General features: G+C 38.4%; 1 protein-coding gene across 2 annotated transcripts in view; it reads right to left on the reverse strand.

Moving 5' to 3' along the window:
- Positions 1 to 23074, reverse strand: part of RBPJ (recombination signal binding protein for immunoglobulin kappa J region) — a 116021-nt gene that overhangs the window by 57061 nt on the left and 35886 nt on the right. Inside the window, exon 2 of one of the 2 annotated variants that reach the window (XM_029234652.1) lies at positions 15630 to 15812. The exons of the other annotated variant lie outside the window; for it this stretch is intronic. Within the exon in view, the coding sequence (XP_029090485.1) occupies positions 15630 to 15646 (17 nt within the window). The 5' untranslated portion in view covers positions 15647 to 15812. The remainder of the gene's footprint in view (positions 1 to 15629; positions 15813 to 23074) is intronic. 2 annotated transcript variants of the gene reach the window in all.

A 23074-nucleotide genomic window follows, 5' to 3' on the forward strand; every position in this document is an offset into this window, starting at 1 on the left:
TCTTGCCTCCATGGAATAAACAAACTATGGAAAAATAGGCGATTTTCAGTTAAAAAAGAAAGCTACTAAGCCAAAAGACTTTGCAATTTTAAAGCTGGGCTCTATATTGATTCCTAACACCCTAGAAATAAAAATTTCCAAGTAACTATTGAGGAATCAAAGGATTAAACTTGGTAGAGAGAAACCAGGCATTGTACTACTTAGCTCCCATCACACGGAAAGTATGAGTAGAAAAAAATAATATTTCCCTGTAAAAGTTAGGTCCGTGGACCTCTCTCTAAATTAATTGATTCAGCCTGTGGAATGGAATAGCCTCAGAAGCAACATCATGCAATGAGGTGGTACGTGAAGGCCCAAGACTTTTCCTTAATGAAAGTACACCTGAGAATATAGTGATACTGATAAACCATTGACAACAGTTTAAAATACATGCTTGTTGACTTGAGATTATTACTGCACATGTTCAAAAGTAGTAAGAATGCTATACCCCCACAAATGTGTATACATGGGTACCAAAAGACATCTACAACAATGTCCACAGCATCATCAGACATAATAACCGCAATCAGAAACTCAAATGGCCACTGTCAAAGGATTAGATAAATTATAGAATAATCATACAATAGAGTGCTATTCAGTAATGAAAGTGAACAAATTATCATTACATATGCAATAATGTTGATTATAGCAAAACAAGTCAGGCTCAAAAAGGTACAAGAATTGTATGATTCTATTTATATGAAATTCAAAAAAAAAAAAAAAAAAAAAGCAAAACTAATCTACTGTACTCACAAGAATACAGGTTACCTTTGAGAGGGAGGTACAGACACTAGGAGGAGCTATAAGAAGGGTCCCTGAGGAGCTAGTAATATTCTGTAACTTCATCTGTGCGATGGTCACCCATGTATATTCACTTTGTGAAAATTTACTTTATTGTACATTTATGATTTGTGTGCTTTGCTTTTCTGTAGGTATATTACTTTAATTGACAAATATATTTCTAGATATATAAATATCTAAGTTTCTTGAATGAATGGATGGTTTTGAAAAAAAGTTCTTTCCTAGACTTTATTCCTATTGTCTTCAAATTGTACTTTAACATCAAAATTTAGAAGCCAGTGATTTCTAGTCCTCGGCTATACCATTCCCGAATGTATGTATTTCATATCAAGAAAGGTTACTATAAGGGTATAAGTCCTGACAAAATTGGTCTTCTTCTCTCCATCCAAACTGCAGATCAGAATTTACAATCTCCTCTCCTAATTAGTAGGCAAAAAATCAGGATCAACTATGGTCCTCTGTTGGGGCAAATCTATTCCAGAGTAGGCACTTAAAAAAAAAAAATCACTAATTATGTAGTGTCACAGAAAAAGGTTGAATGTGTACTAGGATTAGAATCTTCCTATTTGTTAATTTTTAAACTGGCTTCCTATGCCTCCCTCAACTAAAACCAAGATGAAGAAGAAGGAGAGAGAGAGTGGCATAATTAATTGTTTTCCTACAGTCTCATTCCTTTGTTCTTTCATTAACATTTAACATACTAAAGTGCCTACTGTATGTTAGGCACTGTAGTAGACACTTGGAACGTTCAACAGCAAATAAGAAACATGATCCCTATGCAGACAGAATACACTACAACAGCAGGATCAGGCTATGCACTGTGCATGCATATCTCACTTCACACACATACACGTCAATCTTATTAAGGTAGGTGCTATTATCCGCATTACAAGGTCAGCTTAGAAACCACCTTGCCCAAATTGACACAATGATAAATTTGGTTTAAAATGTAACTAGAGAGATAGCCTCATCCACCACAGAGCAGATAGCAGAAGCAAGAACTACAATCCTGCAGCCTGTGGAACAAAAACCACATTCACAGAAAGATAGACAAGATGAAAAGGCAGAGGGCTATGTACCAGATGAAGGAAGAAGATAAAACCCCAGAAAAACAACTAAATGAAGTGGAGATAGGAAACCTTCCAGAAAAAGAATTCAGAATAATGATAGTGAAGATGATCCAGGACCTCAGAAAAAGAATGGAGGCAAAGTTCGAGAAGGTGCAAGAAATGTTTAACAAAGATCTAGAAGAATTAAAGAACAAACAAACAGAGATGAACAATACAATAACTGAAATGAAAAATACACTAGAAGGAATCAATAGCAGAATAACTGAGGCAGAAGAACGGATAAGTGACCTGGAAGACAGATGGTGGAATTAACTGCTGCAGAACAGAATAAAGAAAAAAGAATTAAAAGAAATGAAGACAGCCTAAGAGACCTCTGGAACATTAAACACAACAACATTCACATTATAGGGGTACAAGAAGGGAAGAGAGAGAGAAAGGACCCGAGAAAATATCTGAAGAGATTATAGTCGAAAACTTCCCTAACATGGGAAAGGAAACAGCCACCCAAGTCCAGGAAGTGCAGACTCCCATACAGGATAAACCCAAGAAGAAACATGCAGAGACACACAGTAATCAAATTGGCAAAAATTAAAGACAAAGAAAAATTATTGAAAGCAGAAAGGGAAAAATGACAAATAACATACAAGGGAACTCCCGTAAGGTTAACAGCTGATTTCTCAGCAGAAACTCTACAAGCCAGAAGGGAGTGGCATGACATATTTAAAGTGATGAAAAGGAAGAACCTACAACCAAGATTACTCTACCCGGCAAGGATCTCATTCAGAGTCGATGGAGAAATCAAAAGCTTTACAGACAAGCAAAAGCTAAGAGAATTCAGCACCAACAAACCAGCTCTACAACAAATGCTAAAGGAACTTCTCTAAGTGGGAAACAGAAGAGAAGGAAAGGACCTACAAAAACAAACCCAAAACAATTAAGAAAATGGTAATAGGAACATACGTATCAATAATTACCTTAAACGTGAATGGATTAAATGCTCCAACAAAAAGACAAAGGCTTGCTGAATGGATACAAAAACAAGACCCATATATATGCTGTCTACAAGAGACCCACTTCAGACCTAGGGACACATTCAGACTGAAAGTGAGGGGATGGAAAAATATATTCCATGCAAAAAGAAATCAAAAGAAAGCTGGAGTAGCAATACTCATATCAGATAAAATAGACTTTAAAATAAAGAATGTTACAAGAGACAAGGAAGGACACTACACAATGATCGAGGGATCAATCCAAGAAAAAGATATAACAATTATAAATATATATGCACCCAACATAGGAGCACCTCAACACATAAGGCAACTGCTAACAGCTCTAAAAGAGGAAATGGACAGTAACACAATAGTGGGGGACCATAAAACCTCACTTACACCAATGGACAGATCATCCAAACAGAAACTTAATAAGGAAACACAAGCTTTAAATGCAACAACAGACCAGATAGATTTAATTGATATTTATAGAACATTCCATCCAAAAACCACAGATTACACTTTCTTCTCAAGTGCACACAGAGCATTCTCCAGGATAGATCACGTCTTGGGTCACAAATCAAGCCTCAGTAAATTTAAGAAAACTGAAATCATATCAAGCATCTTTTCTGACCACAATGCTATGAGATCAGAAATCAATTACAGGGAAAAAAACCGTAAAAAACACAAACACAAGGAGGCTAAACAATACGTTACTAAATAACTGAAGAAATCCAAGAGGAAATCAAAAAATACCTAGAGACAAATGACAATGAAAACACGACGATCCAAAACCTATGGGATGCAGCAAAAGCAGGTCTAAGAGGGAAGCTTATAGCTATACAAGCCTACCTCAAGAAACAAGAAAAATCTCAAATAAACAATATAACATTACACTTAAAGGAACCAGAGAAAGAAGAACAATCAAAACCTAAAGTTAGCAGAAGGAAAGAAATCATAAAGATCAGAGCAGAAATAAATGAAATAGAAACAAAGAAAACAATAGCAAAGATCAATAAAACCAAAAGCTGGTTCTTTGAGAAGATAAACAAAATTGATAAACCATTAGCCAGACTCATCAAGAAAAAGAGGGAGAAGACTCAAATCAATAAAATTAGAAATGAAAGAAGAAATCACAACTGATACTGCAGAAATACAAAGGATTTTAAGAGATTACTACAAACAATTATATGCCAATAAAATGGACAACCTGGAAGAAATCAACAAATTCTTAGAAAGGTACAATCTTCCAAGACTGAACGAGGAAGAAATAGAAAATATGAACAGACCAATCACAAGTAATGAAATTGAAACTGTGATTAGAAATCTTCCAACAGGGCTTCCCTGGTGGCGCAGCGGTTGAGGGACACGGGTTCGTGCCCCGGTCCGGAAGGATCCCACATGCCACGGAACGGCTGGGCCCGTGAGCCATGGCCGCTGAGCCTGCGCGTCCGGAGCCTGTGCTCTGCAACGGGAGAGGCCACAACCGTGAGAGGCCCGCGTACCGGAGGAAAAAAAAAAAAAATCTTCCAACAAACAGAAGTCCAGGACCAGATGGCTTCACAGGTGAATTCTATCAAACATTTAGAGAAGAGCTAATACCCATCCTTCTCAAACTCTTCCCAAAAACTGCAGAGGGAGGAAAACTCCCAACTCAACATAATAAAGGTCATATACGACAAACCCACAGCAAACATCATTCTCAATGGTGAGAAACTGAAAGCATTTCCTCTAAGATCAGGAACAAGACAAGGACGTCCACCCTCGCCACTATTATTCAACACAGTTCTGGAAGTCCTAGCCAAGGCAATCAGAGAAGAAAAAGAAATAAAAGGAATACAAATTGGAAAAGGAGAAGTAAAACTGTCACTGACTGCAGATGACATGATACTATACAGAGAATCCTAAAGATGCCACCAGAAAACTACTAGAGCTAATCAATGAATTTGGTAAAGCTGCAGGATACAAAATTAATGCACAGAAATCTCTTGCATTCCTATACACTAATGATGAAAAATCTGAAAGAGAAATGAAGGAAACACTCCCATTTACCATTGCAACAAAAAGAATAAAATACCTCGGAATAAATCTGCCTAAGAAGGCAAAAGACCTGTAGGCAGAAAACTATAAGACACTGTTGAAAGAAATTAAAGATGATACCAACAGATGGAGAAATATACCATGTTCTTGGATTGGAAGAATCAATATTGTGAAAATAACTATACTACTCAAAGCAATCTACAGATTCAATGCAATCCCTATCAAATCACCAATGGCATTTTTTACAGAACTAGAACAAAAAATTCTTAAAATTTGTATGGAGACACAAAAGACCCCGAATAGCCAAAGCAGTCTTGAGGGAAGAAAAGGGAGCTGGAGGAATCAGACTCCCTGACTTCAGACTATACTCCAAAGTTACTGTAATCAAGACAATATGGTACTGGCACAAAAACAGAAATATAGATCAATGGATCAGGATAGAAAGCCCAGAGATAAACCTATGCACCTATGGTCAACTAATCTATGACAAAGGAGGCAAGGATATATAATGGAGAAAAGACAGTCTCTTCAATAAGTGGTGCTGGGAAAACTGGAGAGCTACATGTAAAAGAATGAAATTAGAACACTCCCTAACACCATACACAAAAACGAACTCAAAATGGATTAGAGACCTAAATTCAAGACCAGACACTATAAAACTCTTAGAGAAAAACATAGGAAGAACACTCTTTGACTTAAGTAACAGCAAGATCTTTTTTGATCCACCTCCTAGAGTAATGGAAATAAAAACAAAAATAAACAAATGGGACCTAAGGAAACTTAAAAGCTTTTGCAAAGCAAAGGAAACTACAAACAAGACGAAAAGACAACCCTCAGAATGGGAGAAAATATTGGCAAACGAATCAACAGACAAAGGGTTAATCTCCAAAATATACGAACAGCTCATGCAGCTCAATATTAAAAAAACAAATAACGCAATCAAAAAATGGGCAGAAGACCTAAATAGACATTTCTCCAAAGAGGACATACAGATGGCCAAGAAGCAGATGAAAAGCTGCTCGACATCACTAATTATTAGAGAAATGCAAATCAAAAGTACAATGAGGTATCACCTCACAACAGTTAGAATCGGCATCATCAGAAAATCTACAAACAACAAATGCTGGAGAGGGTGTGGAGAAAAGGGAACCCTCTTGCACTGTTGGTGAGAATGTAAATTGATACAGCCACTATGGAGAGCAGTATGGAGGTTCCTTAAAAAACTAAAAACAGAATTACCATATCACCCAGCAATCCCACTACTAGGCATATACCCAGAGAAAACCATAATTCAAAAAGACACATGCACCCCAATGTTCATTGCAGCACTATTTACAATAGCCAGGTCATGGAAGCAACCTAAATGCCCATCGACAGACGAATGGATGAAGAAGTTGTGGTACATATATACAATAGAATATAACTCAGCCATAAAAAGGAACGAAATTGGGTCATTTGTAGAGACTGGATGCATCTAGAGACTGTCATACAGAGTGAAGTAAGTCAGGAAGAGGAAAACAAATATCATATATTAACGCATATATGTGGAACCTAGAAAAATGGTACAGATGAACCAGTCTGCAGGGCAGAAACAGACACAGATGTAGAGAACAAACGTATGGACACCAAGGGGGGAAAGCAGCAGGGGTTGGGGGTGGTGGTGTGATGAACTGGGAGATTGGGATTGGCATGTATACACTGATGTATATAAAATGGATGACTAATAAGAACCTATTGTATAAAAAAATAAAATTCAAAAAAAAATGTAACTAGAGTATAATGTCCATGATTTTCCATGTAGTCTGCAGTAAGATAGAATTTAATTACACTTCAATTCTGGATACTAACATATGAAGAGGTATGAATATAAAAATTATGAAAAGATTATTAAATGTACTAACTGACCCTAAAAGTTTCTATGCTATAGTATAGACCCGTTTTGCTTCAGTGAGGGGTCAACAAAAAACCTGAAAGGAAACCTTTCATTACACTCCCAATACTTCCGCTACTGACTAAATTTTATAATTGTAAAGGATAATTTTTTCTTTGATTTTCTACAGCTATAAATGCATATAATTGAGGAAGTGTAAAGACATCTGCTGTGGGAGCATACCTTAGCTATTGCATAAACAGACACACATGTTCACGCATATCTGTAGGTCAAATTTTTGATGATTACTCTTTCGTATTCCCTGCACAAAGACAATGTTATATTGTTCATGTGATAGTGTCTACCCTATCAATCATAATTTCACAAAGTACATTTTTTTCTGAGTTGAAAAGGACCAAGAATACGTAGAAAATTCAATTTTCTAAAAATTATAAAGACAGTACCAGCCCAACCTCTATCAAACCATTTTTTGGCCAATTTCTTAAATAGCCAAACCTCTAGGATACAGTTTGGTATTCTAAAATATTTGAATTCTGCAGTGCATCTGCCTTTTATTATTTTTTTTTTTTTGCTGTACGCGGGCCTCTCACCGTTGTGGCCTCTCCCGTTGCGGAGCACAGGCTCCGGACACGCAGGCTCAGCGGCCATGGCTCATGCGCCCAGCCGCTCCGCGGCATGTGGGATCCTCCCGGACCGGGGCACGAACCCGTGTCCCCTGCATCGGCAGGCGGACTCTCAGCCACTGCGCCACCAGGGAAGCCCCTATTTCCCTTTTAAATAACACAGACCAGAACATTTATGGATGTGTAACCAAAATAAGGTCTAATTCATAAAGGAAAGACTACGATTCAGGTTTACAAGGAGTTAAACCTTTTCAAAGAAGCCTGTCCCTAAGGGAAAAAAATAAAAGATGGCAATTATCATTTTAAAACATGCAAAATAGGACAGTGAAGGGAGACTATTCAATAAACAAAAATAATAAGGTGGTCAAAATTCGTATATTCAGAATAGGGAAGAAAAGATTTCCAGAACGTTTTTTATAACACCACTGCATGAATAAGGAAATGCCTTTCTGCTTGAGTGTTTATACCCAAAACAATACACTTCTTTTGAACCGTAACTTAACTTTCTGTTATCACGTCATGTTATAACGATCAAACCTAATTTTTGTGGTAAAGCCAAAAACCACTCTGAAGAAGTGGTCTTAACCACAATTCAAAGCTTAAAGAATGGCTTTTCTGCCAAACCTTATCTGAGCCATTAACCTGTCGTGCTTTCATACACTGCTAGGACCAAAAAGGCAGGCCCAGCAGCTAGCATCTGCTCAGGCAAGCCTCACAAGGAGGGGCCATGGGGCTCTGCAAGGGGAATACACAACACAGGCACGGAGGCTGATGGTACAAAATCTGGCAGCAAAATGCTTTGCCTTGGGTGGTACAATAGGCAGCCTAATACTTCAGCAACCATCTGAGGAGCCTTGGCTCGGCACAGGCAAAAGAAAGATTCTGAATTGAGAATCACCATAAAGTGATTAAAAGTATAGACCATGAGTAAATTATAGTAGTAAAACACTAGAACAGGAGGCAAAAGCCTTGGGATTTGATAGCAGCAATGAGGAAAACAAGTCTATACTCTTAGCAGGTATAGACTTAACTGTCACAGTTTGGGCCATTCATGCTATATATTTACTTGGTATTTTGCTGTGCTATGAGTTCAAATTATGTAAAGCTGTTGTGTTACATATTTACTAGTTAACTGGCTAGTCAACTGCCCCTAACATCAGCTGTCTAACTAGAAAATATGAGGGCACAGTTTTTCTTTAAAGATGAGCTGCTCGGGCTTCCCTGGTGGCGCAGTGGTTGAGAGTCCGCCTGCCGATGCAGGGTACACGGGTTCGTGCCCCGGTCCAGGAAGATCCCACATGCCGCGGAGCGGCTGGGCCCGTGAGCCATGGCCGCTGAGCCTGCGCGTCCGGAGCCTGTGCTCCGCAACGGGAGGGGCCACACAACAGTGAGAGGCCCGCGTACCACAAAAAAAAAAAAAAGATGAGTTGCTCCATTGCAGCAGCTAATTCTTAACATTCCTTTCTCACCAACTTCTACACATGCACGTTCCCTAAAGACACTGTGGTCTCTCTTCTCTACAGTACTAGTATTATTGACCTCTTCCCCTCATTCTTGCCTTCCATCACAAGCAATTCACTGACAAATGCTATCAGCTGCATTCCCAAATTATCTTCTATATCTCCACTCCCTGATTCCATAAGGTTAGATGAAGCTCTTATTACAACTTTTATATCCATAGCATCCGAAACTGGCCTCATGCAGTAAAACAGACAAGCACATAAAAACAAACAGAATATATCCACTTATATATGCTCTCATTTAACTCTCATTAACAATTCTGATAGGCATTATTTCAAACTTCGAAAGGAAAACTGAAGCTCAAAAAGTCACAAGGTAGGACTTTCCTCTGTTTCTGATTACACACTGATCATACTAAGATTGAAGATTACATATAAATATATAAGGAAGCCATAGTCTAGTCTTTAAACCACTTTACTTTGCCTTCGCAAAATAATTGTTTTTTCCCCAATTTTAACTTCTATTTGCTTTTATCCATTAAACAAATCACCTATCATATGAAAATTTATTTAAATGTTTCAGAAAAATCACTTCTTAACTTGTAAACTATTTCTCAGCAAACCAGAACTGCTGATTCTCAAGGATGAAACGCTGTAGTAATCCAACTAGGGAAAACGGAACGATGCCACATTTAAATAAACCAGGAAAATCTGACTGTGTTAACAGCTCTAGGAATTAGTCAAATCTAGAGCCTTTAAAGAATTATAAGTATCCCAGTAATGAAGAAAATGCCAACCTGTTTCCATAATAAACTGAAGATGCACAGGGGATTTTTTTAGGCTGTAACTTTTATGCTGGACAAATTTTTTTTAATGGCATTAGTGTACATTAGAGAAATATGCCCAACACTATAAGCATGTATTGTTCATAATTAAAATTGACTCAACTGCATAAAATATTAAGTTTTCAAATGCAATTCTGTACACAGTGTGTGCTCACTAAGCGAATGAACCGTAACAATAGCAAGTCATCTTGCTAAAAGGATAACAAAAGAGTCATGAAATCGTAGCTCTTAAACTATAATATTATTTAGACCAGCTATTTTGAATTAACAAATGATTATGAACAAACTGATCTGAAATGTCTAATAAGTTATTTTCTACAGTGGAGGAAAAAATTATAAATGGTCCACCAAACGAGTTCATACTAACTTCACAAATTTTATGAGAAAAAGGAATTAACTATTTTACCAAGTCCAAAGAGCTAAAACGATGATTAATTTCCTCATCCTAATGAAACTGTCTACTTTTCCCATAAAGAATGCCCTGCAAAGATACCATGCTATAGGTAATTACTGTTACTCACACTACAACAGCAATGTAGTTTAATGTGGTATGCTGACACTTCAAAAAAGTGATAATCCATGTTGTTGACAGATTCTATTAGGAAGTGGTATCAAGATCTAAATGGGGCTACAAACAATACAGCTGAAAAGAGGTCCTTAGAAGTTTATGTTCTTTCATGTAATTTTGTTGAGTCTAACACTAAGTGCTAGGAAAACTTACATACACCAGGTGTAAGTCTTCAGCAATTTCACGCAGGCAATTTTTAAATTTTTTTTCTGTGGTACGCGGGCCTCTCACTGTTGTGGCCTCTCCCGTTGCGAAGCACAGGCTCCGGATGCGCAGGCTCAGCGGCCATGGCTCACGGACCCAGCCTCTCCGCAGCATGTGGGATCTTCCTGGACCGGGGCACGAACCCATGTCCCCTGCATCGGCAGGTGGACTCTCAACCACTGCGCCACCAAGGAAGCCCGAAAACATCTTTTTAAATACTCTCAAAGAATCTAACCTTCATTCTTAGAGAGTGTTTTTGACTTGTTTTCAGTAACCAAAAGTATACTGGAGCCATATCTAACAGCTGACCCAGTAATTTATAACATGCTCTTTCTTCTAATCCTAGACCTGCGGTTGGGGTGCTGCCTCCGGTCAGTTCTCTCAGTTCTTGGCCAACTAAACTAGAAGGTAGTTTAGTTTCTTCCTAAACTACACTTCAGGGACTTCCCTGGTGGTCCAGTGGCTAAGACTCCGTGCTCCCAGTGCAGGGTGCCCAGGTTCAATCCCTGGTCAGGGAACTAGATCCCATGTGCCGCAACTAAAGATCCCGCATGCTGCAACTAACAAAAGATCCCACTTGCAACAACTAAGATCCTGCCTGCCACAACTAAGACCCGGCACAGCCAAATAAATCAATAAATTTTTTTTTTTTTTAAAAACTACACTTTAGGAGGAAAAATCTTTGAAAGAAAAAGATGACAAGCTGCTCTTGTGCGTTATGATAACCAAAGTAAAAGGAACACGGTTGTGCACAAACAAATGCCACGAAGTGACAACATGAAACCTTGCACTCAACAGGATAAGCAGCATGAGGCAGAAAGTGATGACGCTGGAAGTAAATATGACTGAAATAATGATGAAAAGCTAAGCAATGCTACTGATAAGAGGAGAAAAGGTTGGACAGTCTGGGAGAAGACCAGGTTGGGGTGGGGGTGGGGGGACACTTGGGGAAACAGTAATAGAAAAAAGGGATTCAACTCTCCCATTCTCTGAATCCACAGGTTCTTGTTCCCTGCCCGCATCACTAGCAACAGTATGTCTTCACGCACTGACGCAAAGACAAGCCACCAACATGAAGGCAGTTAACCCACGGGGCGGGAGGGAGGTGGGATTTCTTTACCTATCTTCTGTAATTCCAAAAGATAATTTCTAGGTTTAATACATCATACCCAATTCAGAGCAGGAACCATATATGTTTTTGATTCAATTTCCAAGAACTTGCAGAGAAACATGAATTGTACTTATTATCTTTTGGCCTCTTATTTTGGCAAAGATTTTTATCCATTGTTCAACTCCCGAGTGTAGAAAACTAATGTACAAATTCCATTGTTGTGAAACAATTTACCAGAAATCTTCATTCTCGTATTGTTTTCTAGGAAGGAGGAAACTGTATTTCAAACACAATCTTAAAACATGAATATGCTGATACTGTACTACTCTGAAGCTTTACTTTTTAAAAAATATTCACCAGAAACTCTGTGATCATCTTCAGTATATCTGTAAAGCAAATATCTGCTGTTATGAGGACACTGGAATAGGCAGAGGCACTAATCCAAGAAAAATAAAATTTTAAATATTATCAAAATCCTCACAAAAACAGAAGTTCTAACATTTGACTACCTTAAATATTTGTGACGTATCTAATTTAAGGTTAATTTTTTTGGCAACATTAAACTTTTATATTTACCTTCTGAAGTAAAAAAGTACCTGGTATATGAAAAAGTCCTAAGATACAAGGAATGGGAAAATGAAGTGGGTGGATTTTAATATGTATCATCAGTTTTTTGGTACTTTTTAATTGCATAGGTCATTTTCATCAATGCAAAGAAAGTAAATTCCTTCACAACTAGGAAGTATTATAAATTTCTTACCTATGAGCCTTTAAATATTTACGAGGGCAAGCAAGCAAGAAAACACACACACATACACACACTCACCCCAAATAACACAACAAAAAACAAGGTTTCATAGCTAACTGTTTCCTACTGTCAGAGAGAAAACTACTGAGCTAACAATCCTGTTTTAGATATCTGAAGTCTTCTCTGGCTGAGGTCAGTTTGGCAATATGGATTTATAAGACTGAGTGCCATACTGTTTCCCAGATGATCATTATCAGAACTTAGGTCTGCAATACAGTACACATACATACCCTCAAAACAAGAGTTTTACAGAACTATATCATATGATCCATTCATGGCATTTCCTATTCTGTTCTTTTCTGCTTCATATAATTTGCAGGGTGGGGGGGAGTAGGGGAGGATAGCAACTTATTGAATTGACTCCAGAATGGGCTACCACTGGCAGTTTGAAAACCACTGATCTATGAGTTGATTAACACATTAACAGAATGCATGCCAAGGGGCAGTTTACTAGATTACTCTACGTGATAAAATATCCTTAGTTAATGCCACTCATCAGCGGCTGCTACTATGTTCCCCTTTTCTCCCTGCTCCTCAGATATTCTCCTGTAACGCAAAGCATGGTAGGAAGATCCTTGAAGATGATGTAGAGAATATGGCATACCATTAGAAGCCACAGACTGGAACCTATCCTGGTCACTTTTTCTCAGCAAGGAAAAACAATATAAACCTAATACCACATCTCAGGGATATCTGTGACTATGGGAGGCATACACTGAGTGGAACCAAAACGATCCAAGCAACATACACATAAATGTGCATATATCTTGTTTATTTCAGCTTTTTAAAAAAAATGAAACAAGTTTTTTTTTAAAATGCTCTTTTCTACATTCACTGCACTGATTTTGTTTTCTATTACATGTCTTAATGCTGATCATAACCCCCACTAAATCGAGTTCTTAACCAACTAAATCGAGTTCTTGACCCACTAGTGAATGGGCTGAAACCTGCAATTTGAAAAACACAGCTTTAAAGGACACACAAATCGACCTAGCAGGATAAGAGGACCAGATAAATTACCAGTCTCCAGTGGCCACCTTCTTTCACTGATGAGAAAAAGCTCAAAGAATTGAAAACATTAGTCAAAGAGTGATTGTTTATTTAACTCTAGGAAGACCATAGAAGAAAGTGTAAGATTCAGAAAAAGAAATAATGTAATAGCATCTCACCCCGCAGAAAAGAGGTTCCTGATCTGGCATTTAATAATCATCATCGGGCTTCCCTGGTGGCGCAGTGGTTGGGAATCCACCTGCCAATGCGAGGGACATGGGTTCGAGCCCTGGTCCAGGAAGATCCCACATGCTGCGGAGCAACTAAGCCCGTGTGCCACAACTACTGAGCCTGTGCTCTAGAGCCCACAAGCCACAACTACTGAAGCCCATGCGCCTAGAGCCCGTGCTCTGCAGCAAGAGAAGCCACTGCAATGAGAAGCTCGTGCACCACAACGAAGAGTCGCTCGCCGCAACTAGAGAAAGCCCGCGGGCAGCAACAAAGACCTAACGCAGCCAAAAATAAATAAAATAAAATAAATTTTAAAATAAATAAATAAAAATAATCATCATCACTGTTAATCTAACACTGGCTTCTTGCATGCTCAATCCTACACTAAATGTGTATGGAATTTATTTATATATATGTGTGTGTATATATACATATACACACACATATATAATGCAATATATAATTACAGTATTATATTTTTAATACACAAGTTTATTTTTTTTCCAGATCATTCTTTCAATCTGTCAAAACAAAAAAAGTAGTGCCAGATTTGAAACACAGATCAGCTGGCCGCAGAATCTAAGCTCTTAACCACCAAGCTATAAACTCTTCCAAAGAGAAAGGAGTTCCCAAATCTGGCTGTGCATCACGAATCCTCTGTGGCATTAAAACAAAACAAACAGATGCCCAAGTACTACCCTAAAAAGAGATTTTTTTTTTTAAGTTGAAGTGGCAAATATTATGGAGAAATATATTTTGTAAACAATGTATCAAATACCATCTCCAACCAAAGAAACCATCTTTTTGGAGAGTAGACACTGTTGTATTGGACATAAAATACCTGGTTGAACTTGGTTAACAGGCAGCTGACTTCACCTTGAAACTTGATTCACTGTCATTATAGACCAGAATTTAATATAAAGCAGTTTTGTCTTAGGTTTAATAACTAAATTCCATTAATAATTTAACTGCTGACATGTCAAGAGGATCTTAACATAAGGTAGACTGATAAAAATTACAGGCTGCATCAAAGTTTCTATTACACTTATATATCCATGATTTAAACATCTATCTTCCCAACATGTTTTCCTTCATTACCTAAAAGATAAAGAATTTTGAACCCGATGTAACTTTATGAACTCAGCATTCTCCCTGGGTTGATTCACTTCCACTACCCCAAGAAAACATCCAGTAGCAAGCAAACAGTACAAAATTAGGTTTCCAAGGTTTCCAATAATTAAGAAATGGTTTTGACTACATCACTCAAATAAAATGTTATGAACATAAAAACCTTAAAGATTTTTGATGGTTAAGTGGGTAATATGAAGCCTAGAATTACCACTACTAGCAACCACAAGTAACAGTGGGACTACATACCACAAACACATGAAAGATTAACTGTATACATACGGTGGTGAAGAGACAACAATCACAGTATTAGTAAAGAATTACTCATTTTCCTCTCAGTAAAAATTCTTTGTAAAAGACAAAAACAAGCACAAACTATAAATGGTCCAAGTAAAAATTATTTCGTTTGGTCAAATTAATACTCCAACTGAAGAACTGTATCCAATTATTTCCTGTTCAGGCTACCATGAAATGACAGCACTACAGAGAAACTAGTCTATGATGTAAACCAGAAAGATAATTACAGACTAACATATGAATAATCACTAAACTATTTCGTGAAAGAAACTATAGCCCATTACTATTAAAATCTAGCAAAAATATCTACCCTAGTGTCTCCTATAACCATATCTCAAAGGGGGGTGGGGAATCACTCAACAAGCTTGTGATACCTGGTTTTTTTACAACAAAAAATACTTTTGCCATAACTCCATAACCACATCTGCAATCTAAATATTAAAATATCTTAAAATATGCAATAATTAAATATAGAACCATGAGTGTTCACTCTATGCATGACCTTGGGGCCACTGGAAGATTTCTAAAGCATACCTTTTAATCCACGCCATGGTACTTCAAGAACATGTTAAGGTAAGCCACAGGCTGGAACACTTCGATGCACCTCAAAACACCTCAGCCAGTGTATCTGTATCATTCTCCTCTCCTTTTGAGATCATAATGGTTCCGAAGAACTATAATGCTTCCATTGGAATGACAGTTTCATAATTTCAATGACTTAAAAACAAAAACAAAAAATAAGGACTTAAGTGTTGGTATGTTAAGCCACTAGTGAGTGCACTGTGTTAATTGCTGCCACAGCTAAGAAAAACAAAGCAGCTACTGCTACTACCACGTAACATTTTTAATATGACCCTGATGTGAATGAGGAGGAGTACATGCTTAGTGGTCAGAGTGACAGCCCTTGCTTTATAGAGATCTATCCAAAGCCCACAAATCTCTTTACCCCAACTGATTCTTCAGTTTTCTTCTCAAGGAATGAAAATAACCTAAAAGACAGGTCTGAATACTTGGTAGGTGCCAGGTTCACCTCTGACCAACTATTCTATTCTGTGTTGAATGAGAGCTGGAAATCACCCACACACCTGCATAAAAGGGAACTCATTAATAGACACAACAGGGATTCCTTCAAACAATGCCCCTTCTGGTCTTAATATTACTGAATCATTTTAATTCCATGGAAGTCATTAAACTGTAAAAAGTTACAGTTTCTAAAGCTTACTTCTATGAAGAGCATGCAGATAAATGAACAGATCCATGGCTAACTATCAGGTTTTAGTGCTTCTCTGTGATTGCCTTGACAGGTTACCTGATTCCTCCTTCCTCCTCACCCCACTCCACCTTTCTTACATAAAAACATTAAAAACACTTCATTATTTAAATGATACAGTAAGAAGTCTATGTATCACATTTTAAATCTAAGAATTCGCTCTACTTCTGCTTCAAGTTTGGCACTCTATAGTTACAAGAAAGAACGAATACTCAACCTACACGAAGGAAGTAAAACTGATAAATTATCAGTAATACACATACATTTATGTCATAAAGCAGTTAACATTACTTTAGGATGACTGATAGGAAACTTTTAATAAAAGCAAGCAATAAAAGGGGCTTCCAAGGAAAGAAAGTAGCTGGGAGAGGTTTGTTATACTCTGGGTTTGTGGGGCAGCTGGTGCAAAGGTTAATAGACAAGGAATGGCAGACAACAAAGTTTCCCAGCTAGAGCTAAAAAGTACGTGCTAAAGAGAAAGAGAAATTATTTCCTGTTTGAAAGGATAGATTCAACTGATGAAAACTTTTCAGGTCCACTGTCGGAAAAATTACATATTCCTGAGATTTAGATTTATTGCAGGTTATAGGGAATACAGACTACAAAATGTAGGTCACTCTTCAGAAAGCTAGTAATAGTGGCATAATTGGGAAAATACTAATGAAGAACAGAAACAAGGGCCCTGGTCCAATGAAATCACTGTAGCCACAACCATCTTTAAAACTGATCATTTTACCGCTTTAGTGCAACCCCCGACCCTTCCCCCTCCAAGCTTAAAACCTTTCAGAGGCGCTGTATGTGTTACAACCTCCTGGGAGGAAACACACATTGTTTCCTACACTCTGTTCCTCCATGTTTCCTACACTCTGTTCCTCCAAATAAACTCTGGACTATCAGGTTAATGTTCCTGAAGTACAGTTCCTCCCTTGCACATAAAGAATGATGTTAATCACTGGGAAACAAGGCAGGATATAAATATATTGGATAATAAAGGAAAGAATAAAAGCCTAGGTCTGTAACACTTACTCATTATCTCATTTAATTTTTCATAACGCCATTTTACAGAGGAGAAAACTGACACTCTGTGGTCAAGTGACTGACCAAAGAAAACATGCAATATGAGAAAAGAACTAGGCCTTCAATCTAGACCCTCTAGCTGGAATTTCAACACTTGTTCTATGCAACATTGTTGTAAAATATTGCTGGAGGAAGGAGGTGGTATTGGGGCTAAGATTTGTTGACAATATGCCAAGAATCATGCTAGGGACTTAATGGTATTTTATTTCATCCTGATTTACCACTCATAAGACTGACCAGTTGCCTTCTTTTTTACAGGTGAGGAGATTGAGGCTCATAGACATTTAAGCATTAATCTGTTCAACATAATGCATCTGAGACTGAAAGAGGTTGGTCAGATATTCTGTCTCATATGTCCAACTCTAAAACTCACACTCACGTTGCTTTGCCAATCTATCTCCCAGAAGCAATCAGAAGAAATCAAATCCAAACTTAAGTTTTATTTTTCAACCTGGCTGATCTAACAATAATCTAATTTTATAACTGCTGCTGACTCAAAATGTAGTCAGTATATATAAACAGATTTTTAAGCTATGGTTTAACAAGAGACTATATGCACATTCACTAAAGCCACTAAGAAGGCTTAGAATCATATTTAATAACTCAAATCAGAAAGTTCATTTGATTCTTACAAATGAGATCCAGTTTTTTCATGAAGTTATGCACTTGAAGATCTTTTAAAGCTGACTTGTAAATCATGGTAGTTATCAATATAAATTTTAGTTGACAAAACAAAAATAAGCATAAAAGTTATTTTCCTTAAGAGGGTGCACTACCATGTTTCCCATGGACTGCTGCTACCAGTCTTAGCCTCATGGAAAGCAAACCATTTATTAGGTGAGGGAGGTGAGGCCATTCAGTCAGATTATCAGTAATTAAAAAACAAAGAGAGAGAGCGAGCAGATGGTCAGCTCTCTACAATGCTTCAAACCATGTTAAACTAAGAGTAACAAAAAGCACTGGAAAAATTCCCCAAATTAAGGACAGGAAACTCCTAAGTAACTTCAAATTTGAATAGAAACCAGCACTCACATTGCATTCCAAAACTGCCTGCAGAAGTGATCAACAGAACTACTATACCAGTGTTTTTGGTAACAAGTTAGATGACTCAAAGAAACCATTTTTTAAATTGCTGAAACAGAATTTTGCAGAATTACCATATTTAAGGGTTCAAAACTGTTACAGGAAGAAATTAAATAGTCATTTAACAAATCTTCATCAGGGACTTCCCTGGTGGCGCAGTGGTTAAGAATCCACCTCACAATGCAGGGAATGTGGGTTTGATCCCTGGTCTGGGAAGATCCCACATGCTGTGGAGCAACTAAGCCCGTGCACCACAACTACTGAGCCTGAGCTCCAGAGCCCACAAGCCACAACTACTGAGCCCACGCGCCACAACTACTGAAGTCCACACACTGCAACTACTGAAGCCCCGTGCCTAGAGCCCGTGCTCCGCCACAAGAGAAGCCACCGCAATGAGAAGCCCGAGTGCCAAAACAAAGGGTAGCTCCTGTTCGCTGCAACTAGAGAAAGCCCACGCGCAGCAACAAAGACCCAATGCGGCCGAAAAAAAAAACGAGAAATTCTGATGCCCAACTACATACCTTTTTTTTAATAAATATATTTATTTTTTATTTACTTATGTTTGGCTGTGTTGAGTCTTCATTGCTGTGCACGGGCTTTCTCTAGTTGCGGCGAGCAGGGGCTACTCTTCGTTGCGGTCTGCAGACTTCTCATTGAGGTGGCTTCTCTTACTGCGGAGCATGGGCTCTAGGCACGCAGGCTTCAGTAGTAGTTGTGGTGCCTGGGCTCAGTAGTTGTGGCTCGCGGGCTTTAGAGCACAGGCTCAGCAGTTGTGGTGCAAGTGCTTAGTTGCTCCGCAGCATGCGGGATCTTCCTGGACCAGGTCTGGAACCCGTGTCCCCTGCATTGGCAGGCGGAGTCTTAACCACTGTACCACCAGGGAAGTCCCCCAACTACATAACTTTAATTGCAAAATTAATGTGTATTAAAACTCTATGCAAAAAAAAAAACTCTATGCAATTGTCTGCAAAACATTTCACTTCTTTTGGAAGAGACAGAAATACATTTTCATGACAGTTGTTATGGCCTCCTTCACTATGTTGTGTCCAAAGGGGGTAGCTTTTGTCTTTCATCTCTGTAAAACTATTATCTAACCACCAAAGCCTGGAACACAATTGGCACTCAGGACTTAAGCATGTGAAAATATTATAAACCCCATTTGGGACACACAACTGACAGCTAAATACAGAACATTCGTGATGGAGTGCTTGTCTCATGTGCTCTAAAATATGTTAGGCACACAAATATTCGAGTGATTTGAAGAAATTATTTAGAAATGGCTTATACGTGCTGCAACAATATCAAGGACAACAGAGACTTTGAAAGAAGATGATTTAACATGGACACCATTTTTTTTTTTTTTTTTTTTTTTTTTGTGGTACGCGGGCCTCTCTCTGTTGTGGCCTCTCCCGTTGTGGAGCACAGGCTCCGGACGTGAAGGCTCAGCGGCCATGGCTCACGGGGCCAGCCGCTCCACGGCATGTGGGATCTTCCCAGACCGGGGCACGAACCCGCGTCCCCTGCATCGGCAGGTGGACTCTCAACCACTGCGCCACCAGGGAAGCCCCTAACATGGACACCATTTTTTGACTACTGAATTTTGTTTGTTTTGTTTCTGACTACTGAATTTATAATACACAATGATTATTAAGGTATAAGATCAGCACTACTGCTAAAACATAAGCTTCAGGAATGTAATTAGAAACAAATGCCAGTAACTTCAAACTTCTATGCTTTTGTAAACAGCCTCACATAGTAAGCTGAAATGACAATAATGAATGCATTCCGAGGCTCACTGCAATATTACCAAGCAAGGACTGGTAATTTCCAACAACACAGGAATAATTAAATCATGGCACATCCATATGATGGCAATAAGTCAGTAATGTTGAAATTTATAACATGGTAATATTCTAATTATAAACATGGTTAGTTAACTATATATAGTGTTGGGACTTCCCTGGTGGTCCAGTGGTTAAGACTCCACGCTCCCAATGCAAGGGGCCCGGGTTCGACCCCCGATCAGGGAACTAGATCCTGCATGCTGCAACTAAAAGATCTCACACGTGGCAATGAAGATCCCACGTGCCGAGACTAAAACCTGGCACAGCCAGATAGATAAGATAGATAGATAGATAAATGGTGTTTTCTCACATTACATGTTGTGTGTGTGTGTATATATATAAAGTATAGAAAATTATAAATATATTTATAAATATAAATATGTTAAGTTCCATAAGATCAAGAACCATTTCAAATGTATCGCCAGCATTTATCACAGTGACTTCACACAGCCGGCAATACAGCTTGGTGGTTAGAAGAATGGACTCTGAATAGGCTTGGGTTTGAATCCCAGATCCATAACTTACCAATATATAACTCTGAGCAAGTTAATTAATCACTAGGAAACTTAGTTTCTCCTTTTGAGAAATTGGGATAAAAATTTCATGTAATAGGAGACAAGGGATCTAATATATGTAAATCCCTTAGAACAGTATCTGGCACATAGTGATGACTCAATAAATGGGGGTTGGGGAGGTACGGAGGAGAAACAGTAGATTCTCAAATACCCAAGTAAATGAATAGACATTATTTTTAAAACATACACAGAAATGTTAGTAGGCACATGCAAACATTAAACAGGGTTTTTCAAACTTTGCTAACCGCAACCAAAAGTAGGTTTTAACGTAACAGCCACACACACATCCAGGTAGATAAAATCTATTCTATTTTATATCATGAATTTACTTAAAATGCTGGTTGTAACCCAATAAATGGATTTCACAATTAGTGAATCACTTTCTAAATGATGGACTCACAAATAATTTCTCCTTTATTTTTATCCTGCCACTTTAACTTTTCTTAACAAGGAGCAAGAAAAATTAACTATTATATCAAGAACCTAAGGTCAGAAAATACTCCAGGTTGGGGAAAGGTGCAGGGGAGGGATAAATTAGGAGTTCAGGATTAACATATACACACTATTATATATACAACAGATAACCAATAAAGACCTACTGTATAGCACAAGGAACTCTGCTCAATGTTATGTGGCAGCCTGGATGGGAGGGGAGTCTGGGAGGGAATGGATACATGTATATGTACGGCTGAGTCACTTTGCTGTGCACCTGAAACTATCACAACATTATTAATTGGCTATATTCCAATATAAAATAAAAAGTAAAATAAATAAATAAGTAAAAATAAAATGGGAAAAAAAAAAAAAAAGAATCTAAGGTCAGAAAATACTCCAGACTGGGGAAAGGTGGAGGGGAGGGATAAATCAGAAGTTTGGGATTAACATATACACACTACTACGTATACAGTAGATAACCAACAAGGACCTGCTATATAGCACAGGGAACTCCACTCAATATTCTGTAATAAACTAAATGGGAAAAGAATCTGAAAAAGAATAGATACATGTATATGTATAACTGACCCACTTTGCTGTACAACTGAAACTAACACAACATTGTAAATCAACTATACTCCCGTATAAAATAAAAATTTTTTAAATAATAAAAAGAATTTTTAAAAACTCCAGAAAAGGCTTTAATCTGTTATATATTTTTAATTTTGTTTTATAGTCTTCCAAATTTTATTATTTACTTTTTTTTTTAATTTATTTATTTTTGGCTGCATTGGGTCTTTGTTGCTGCGCACGGCCTTTCTCTAGTTGTGATGAGCGGGGGCTACTCTTCGTTGTGGTGTGCGGGCTTCTCATTGTGGTGGCTTCTCTTGTTGCCAAGCACGGGCTCTAGGCACGCGGGCTCAGTAGTTGTGGCACACGGGCTCTAGGGCACAGGCTCAGTAGTTGTGGCACACAGGCTTAGTTGCTCTGCGGCATGTGGGATCTTCCCGGACCAGGGCTCGAATCTGTGTCCCCTGCACTGGTAGGCGGATTCCTAACCACTGTGCCACCAGGGAAGCCCTTATTTACTCTTAAACCACCAGAAATCTCAATAGAAAACTTTAAAAGATCATCAAAAGGCGATACAGAAATTTGCCCGCTTTTAAAATATACCTAGGTAGACTTACTCGTGAAGTTTTGACAAAGGGAGAACGCAACATTAAGAGGTATGAAAGAAAAAAGGTTGCTGGATTTGGTTTAATTGGACAACTGCTGGATCCTTCCTGATCCAGCTTCTGGTCTCCTCCTAGCCATACAAATAAAACATATGTTCTGGCCACACTGGAAATTTGTACATCTCTCAGAGGACACCATGGTGTTTCAGATCTCTGGACCTTCGCCCCACCCTCCCACATCCACAAACTGCAAGAGCAGTGGATAAAATAGAATTTAACGTCACATGATATTGTTTAAAAGGAGAATATAAGAATAAAGGAGGGGGGCTTCCCTGGTGGCGCAGTGGTTGAGAGTACGCCTGCCGATGCAGGGGACACGGGTTCATGCCCCGGTCCGGGAGGATCCCACATGCCGCGGAGCGGCTGGGCCCGTGAGCCATGACCGCTGAGCCTGCGCGTCTGGAGCCTGTGCTCCGCAACGGGAGAGGCCACAACAGTGAGAGGCCCGCGTACCGCAAAA

This window comes from Monodon monoceros, unplaced genomic scaffold, assembly GCF_005190385.1.
Source record: "Monodon monoceros isolate NGI ecotype Baffin Bay Population unplaced genomic scaffold, NGI_Narwhal_1 Super_Scaffold_20, whole genome shotgun sequence".
Classification (NCBI taxonomy): domain Eukaryota; kingdom Metazoa; phylum Chordata; class Mammalia; order Artiodactyla; family Monodontidae; genus Monodon; species Monodon monoceros.